The 6,947-nt window shown below is 44.1% G+C and overlaps 1 protein-coding gene across 1 annotated transcript; it reads right to left on the minus strand.

Annotated features, from left to right (window-relative positions):
- Positions 1 to 4,484: 4,484 nt before the first annotated feature.
- On the minus strand, positions 4,485 to 6,111 carry LOC138899356 (uncharacterized). The gene is made up of 2 exons (XM_070185522.1): positions 6,028 to 6,111; positions 4,485 to 4,838 (listed from the first exon to the last, which is right to left on the minus strand). The coding sequence occupies exons 1-2, from the start codon at positions 6,109 to 6,111 to the stop codon at positions 4,485 to 4,487; spliced, it is 438 nt and encodes a 145-aa protein (XP_070041623.1).
- Between the last annotated feature and the right edge of the window lie 836 nt (positions 6,112 to 6,947).

The raw sequence follows: 6,947 nt of genomic DNA on the forward strand, positions 1-6,947 counted from the left end.
ACCCAGGACAACTCGAACGGGATCTCAAAACAAGAGCAAAAGCAAAGCAAGAAGGTGAAAGCACTAACCAACCTTCCCCACAAAGCTCATGATTTTTCTTTGGATGCAGGCACAATGAACATAACATGAATATTCACAAAAATCACTATTTTTATAACGACAAAGTTGCCAAATGCAAACATATCTCCAGCTAAGAAATACTCTACTATCACTCATTGCCCTCTTTTTGCGTGAGGCTAAGCATTGCCTGTCACGACTCAAAACCTAAACCGTCGTGATAACGCCTATCGTGGTACTAGGCAAGCCGACCCTTCCAAAACTCTTTCAAATTTTAACAGAAGTGAATTAAGATATTTAAAAATATCCAGAGTTTTTCATAAATACGGGGTGAAACCCAAATAAAAACATAAGTGCGGGAAAACAAAAATAGCCCGACATCGGGGTGTTACTAAGTTATGAGCATCTAGTTAATCAAACTAATACAACAAGTGTCTAAATATCAATACAAGATAGAAAGAAATATAGAAGGAGAGACAAGGTCATACGGACGTCTGCAGCTACCTCGTAATCTCCAGTACTCGATCGCTCGAACTCAACGATCTCCGTGATCAAACACACCTGGATATGCACATGAAGTGCAGGGTGTAGCATGAGTACAACCAACTCAGCAAGTAACAGAAATAAATAAGGAATTGAAAAGCAGTGACGAGCTATACAGTACAACTCATTTTAAAAGTTTTTAGTAAATAGCGAACATGCTTTCAAATCTTGTGGTATAAGTCAAATCAGTTCACGCTCATGTAAAACAAATATGAATCTTCCATAAATTTCACAACAACAACATATAACAACTAAGTGCAACAATAAATAAAAGCAAGTACAGCCTCTCAAGGCAGAAGTCACTCAACACATCTCAACAGCTCACACTCCCGGCTCTCATCCCTCAATACACACTCTCAATAGGTGCATGCACTCACTAGGGGTGTTCAGACGCATGAGAGGCTCCTACATCCCAAGCGCTAATCCGCACGGATAACTCACGTGCTGCACGGACAACTCACATGCTATAATATCATATCTGGATCTGCACGGACAACTCACATGTTGTACGGACAACTCACGTGCCATAGTATAAATATAAGGATCCGCACGGACAACTCACGTGCTACACGGGCAACTCACGTGCCAGTCATGAACCTCTCTAGTCTCACAGCTCTCAATAAAGAAAGAGAAAATAGCCCAAATCAAAGTGTTACAGTATATCATCGGGGAAAACAAATAACAGAGACATAGGTAAACATGTACAGAAATCACTATGACTGAGTATAACTACCATGAGTAGGAATATAGCCTAAGCATGATTTCTAACATAAAAGCAGTCAAGTTCTGGTAGAGAGGAATGCATGTAAACATAATTAAAGGCTATTAGACTTCATAGTCTCCCGGGAAGGACCAGGTCTCGATCCCTCACAGCGTAAACCCACACGCACATCACCTGGCATGGGTGCCACCTCCAAATAGTCATATCATACCAAACCCCGGGTTTCGTACCCTCAAAACCAGATTTAAAACTATTACTTACCTCAAATCTATCAAATCCCTACTCCGCGATGCTCTTGCCCCTCGATTCGATCTCCGAATGCTCCGAATCTATTCACATTCAGTACAATATCATCAATCTATGCTAAAGACATGAATTCCACAAGAAACACTACCAATTTAGACCAAAAACCTGAAATTGGCTCAAACCCGCCCCCCGAGCCCACGTCTCAAAATTCGACAATAGTTACAAAACGTGAAAGCCCATTCACTCCCAAGTATACCTATACTAAATTCATCAAAATCTGACCTCATTTGGTCCCTTAAATCCCCAAATTACTCTCTCAAAAATCCCAAGCCCTAACCCCTTATTTCACTCTTACAATCCTACAAATTAGGTGAGAAATTAATGGGAAAACACAATAGCTAATGATAATATAGCCCAAGCAACTTACCTCAATGAATCCCCTTCAAAAATCACTTCAAAAGCTCCAAAAGTCGACTTGAAAATGGTGGAAATGAACCAAAATTCGCGAAGTGTTCAATCTATAGTTTTTGCCTAGGTCCTTCGCACCTGCGGCCAAATATGCGCACATGCGGTGCCGCATCTGCGCAAAAACCTATGCACCTACTGAAAATTATTAAATCCCAAAACTTCGCACATGCGCTCCATATCCGCATCTGCGACCACGCAGGTGCGGAAAAGACCTCGCATCTGCGGACTCGCAGATGCGAACTATCCTACGCAATTACGGACCCAGCCAACCTCAACACTATATGAACCTGCGAACTTCCATGCACACCTGCGATATCGCACCTGTGGCTCCCCCTCCGCAAGTGCGGAAATACCAGTAGTAGCAGCTTCAGCTACATTTTCCAACTTCAAACAATCCGTTAACCATCTGGAATCACCCCAAGCCCTACGGGACCTCAACCAAACATACAAACAAGTTATATATCAACATACGAACTTAGACGAACCTTCGAAACACTCAAAACAATATCAAAACACCAAATTACCCTCGGATTCAAGCCTAAGAACTTCTAAACTATCAAATTCGACAACCGATGCCGAAACCAACCAAACCACGTCAAAATGACCTCAAATTTTACACACACGTCACAAATGACACCACTAACCTACTCCAACTTCCGAAAATCCATTCCGACCCTGATGTCAAATTTTCCATTGCCGGTCGAAATCACCAAATTTCCAACTTTTGCCAATTCAAGCCTAATTCCACTACGGACCTCCAAATCACATTCTGGTCGCGCTCCTAAGTCCAAAATCACCTAACGAAGCTAATTAAGCTATCGAAATTCAAATATGAGATCGTTTACACATAAGTCAACATCTAGTTGACTTTTCCAACTTAAGCTTCTACTTTAGAGGCTAAGTGTCTCAATCCACTCAGAAACCACTTCGGACCCGAACCAACTAACCTGATATATCATAATATAGATTTTTAGCACAAAAGGAAGCAAAAATGGGGGAAATGGGGTTATAACTCTCAAAATGACTGGTCGGGTCTTTACATCCTCCCCCTCTTAAACAAATGTTTGTCCTCGAACGGGTCTAGAAGCATACCTGGAATCTCGAATAGGCGTGGATATCTACTATGCATCTCTCGCTCGGTCTCCCAGTTTACCTCCTCCACAGGCTGACCTCTCAATTGCACCTTCACCGAAGTTATATCTTTTAACCTTAACTTCCGCACTTGCCGATCCAAAATGGCCACCGGCTCCACATCATAAGTCATGTCACCATCTAAATGAACCGTGCTAAAGTCTAATACATGGGACGGATCGCCAACATACTTCGGAGCATGAAAACATGAAACACTTGATGCACACATGACAAGCTGGGTGGCAAGGCAAGCTTATAAGCCATATCTCTTATCCTCTGAAGCACCTCAAAAAGACCCAATGAACTAGGGGCTCAACTTGACCCTCTATTCAAAACTCATAACACCCTTCATGAGTGATACCTTCAGCAAAACTTTCTCCCCAACCATAAAAGGCACATCACGGACCTTCCTGTTCGCGCTCTTCTTCCTAGACTGCGCCGTGCGAAGCCGCTCTTGAATCAATTTCACCTTATCTAATGCATCTTGGACCAAGTTTGTACCCAAAAGCCTATCCTTACCCGGCTCAAACCATCTTACCGGAGATCTAAACCTCCTCACATATAAAGCCTCATACGGAGCCATATGAATACTCGACTAATAATTGTTGTTATATGCAAACTACGGGAGCGGTAAGAACTGGTCCCATGAACCCCCAAAGTCAATGACACAAGCGCGCAACATGTCCTCCAATATCTGAATAGTGCGCTCGGACTGCCCGTCGGTCTAAAGGTGAAAATTTATGCTCAACTCAATCTGAGTATCCAACTCTCACTGCACGACCCACCAAAACTACGATGTAAACTGGGTACCTCTATCTGAAATGATGGAAACTGGAACACCATGCAGGCGAGCAACCTCTCGGATATAAATCTCAGCCAACCCCTCTGAAGTGTAGGTAGTACAAACTGGAATGAAGTGAGCGGACTTGGTCAGTTGATCCACAATCACCCAAATAGCATCGAACTTCCACAAAGTCTGTGGGAGCCCAACTATGAAGTCCATGATGATTCTCTCCCACTTCCACTATGGGATCTCTAACCTCTGAAGCAAGCCACCCGGTCTCTGATATTCATACTTAACCTGGTGACAGTTGAGACACCGAGCCACTAACCTAACTATATCCTTCTTCATCCGCCTCCACTAATAGTGCTGCCTCAAGTCCTGGTACATCTTCGCGACACTCGGATGGATGGAATACCGCGAGCTTTGGGCCTCCTCAAGAATCAACTCCCTGAGACCATCTACATTAGGCACACATATCTAGTCCTACATCCTCAACACGTCGTCATAACCAATGGTCACATCCATAGCATCACCTCACTGAACCCTGTCCTGAAGAACGAGCAGGTGGGGGTCATTATACTGACGCTCCCTGATACGGTCATAAAGAGAAGACCTGGAGACCACACAAGCCAAAACCCGACTCGACTCTGAAATATTCAATCTGACAAGCTGTCCCGCTAAAGCCTGAACATCCAATGCCAAGGGTCTTTCTGCTGCTAGAAGATATGCTAAACTCCCCAAACTCTCTGCCCGGCGACTCAAAGTATCGGCCACCACATTAGACTTCCCTAGATGATACAAAATAGTGATAACATAGTCCTTGAGAAGCTCTAACCATCTAAGCTGATGGAAATTAAGATCCTCCTGCTTCAACAGATACTGCAAACTCTGGTGATCAATATAGATATCACAATGAACCCCATACAAATATTGATGCCAAATCTTCAAGGCGTAAACAATGGATGCTAACTCAAGATCATGGACATGATAGTTATTCTCATGGGTCTTCAACTGGCGTGAGGCATAGGCAATCACCCTACCCCCTGCATCAGAACACATACAATACCTACCCTCGAGGCATCACAATACACGGTGTAAGAACCTGAAGTTGATGGCAGAACTAACACTGAAGTTGTGGTCAAAACAATTTTGAGCTTCTGAAAGATCTCCTCACACTCATCTAACCACCTGAATGGAGCACCCTTTTGGGTCAATTTGGTCAAGGGTGATGCAATAGATGAAAATCCCTCCACAAAGCGGCGGTAATAACCCGCCAAACCAAGAAAGATCCTAATCTCCGTGGCTGAGGACGGTCTAGGCCAACTCTGCACCGCCTCTATCTTCTTAGGATCCACCTGAATACCCTCACTGGACACCACATGCCCCAAGAATGCTACTCAACTGAGCCAAAACTCACACTTGGAGAACTTTTCATAAAGCTTCTCCTCCCTCAATCTCTGCAATACAACCCTCAAATGCTGAGCATGCTCCTCCTAGCTACGAGAGTACACCATGATGTCATCAATGAATACAATAACGAATGAGTCCAAATAGGGATGGAATACATTGTTCATCAAATGCATGAACGCTGCTGGGTATTGGTCAGCCCAAAAGACATCACCAAGAACTCATAATGGCCATAACGGGGTCCTGAAAATTGTCTTAAGAATATATGAATCTCGAATCCTTAGCTATAACCGGACCTCAAATCAATCTTGGAGAACACCCTCTCTCCCAAAAGCTGGTCAAATAAGTCATCAATACGAGGAAAATGATACTTGTTCTTGATGGTGACCTTGTTCAACTGCCTGTAATTAATGCACATCCTCATGGACCCATCCTTCTTCTTTACAAATAGAATCGGCGCACCCCAAGGTGACATACTAGGCTGAATAAACCCCTTATCAAGGAGTTCCTAAAGTTGTTCCTTCAACTCTTTCAACTTCGTCGGTGCCATACGATACGGTGGAATAAAAATGAGCTGAGTGCTCGGCACCAAATCAATACCGAAGTCAATATCCCTATCAGGTGGCATGCCCGACAGGTCTGTAGGAAACACATCTAGAAAATCATGTACCATCGGAACAGAATCAATGGCAGGAGTCTCTGCACTAACATCCCTCACAAACGCCAAATAAGATAGGCAACCCTTCTCGACCATACGCTGAGCCTTCAAATATGAAATTACCCCACTAGGTACATAATCTATAGAACCGCTACACTCAACCCTCTAAAATCCCGACATCGCCAACGTCACGGTCTTAGCGTGATAATCTAGAACAATATTACATGGAGATAACCAATCCATACCCAATATCACATCAAAGTCAACCATACTGAGCAGCAAAAGGTCCACTTGGGTCTTGATACCCCCAATAGTCACCTCACATGACCGATATACGTGGTCCACAATAATAATATCGCTCACAGGAGTAGATACATGAATAGATAAAACTAAAGACTCACGGGGCATATCTAGAAAATAGGCGTTATACGAGGAAACATATGAATACGTGGAACCAGGGTCAAATAATATAAAGGCATCTCTGTGACAAACTAGGACAATATCTATAATCACAGCATCTGAAACAATAGCATCTGGTCTGGCATGGAGGGAATAGAAACGGGCCTGACCACCCCCTGATCTACCTCCCCTTCTCGGGCGACCCCTAGCTGACTGGGCTCCGCCCCTAGCTGGCTGAGCTCCACTCCTAGCTGGCTGGGCGGGTGGGGGAGGAACTGGTGTTGGTGCCATCGGTCGAGTAATCTATTGTGGAGTCCCACCCAATAGCCTAGGGCAATCTCTCTTAATGTGACCAAAATCTCCACACTTGAAATAACCCCTCCTCTGACGAAATTGTTGCTCCTAATGCCCAAAGGAACTACCCGAGGATACTTGAGCGGGCGGGGGAATGATGAGAACTCTGCGCTGGTAGTGCACTGAATGATGACTAGCCCTGCTGATGACTGTTAGAACCATGGCCAGATGATGCACCA

The sequence above is a fragment of the Nicotiana tomentosiformis genome, chromosome 9 (assembly GCF_000390325.3).
Source record: "Nicotiana tomentosiformis chromosome 9, ASM39032v3, whole genome shotgun sequence".
Taxonomy (NCBI): Eukaryota; Viridiplantae; Streptophyta; class Magnoliopsida; order Solanales; family Solanaceae; genus Nicotiana; species Nicotiana tomentosiformis.

Coding starts and splice junctions, on each gene's coding strand:
- LOC138899356 (XM_070185522.1), bottom strand. CDS start 6,111: ATGGTCGAGAAGGGTTGCCTATCTTATTTGGCGTTTGTGAGGGATGTT. Junction 4,839..6,027: donor CCATTGATTCTGTTCCGATG/GTACATGATTTT, acceptor ATTGATCACCAG/AGTTTGCAGTATCTGTTGAA.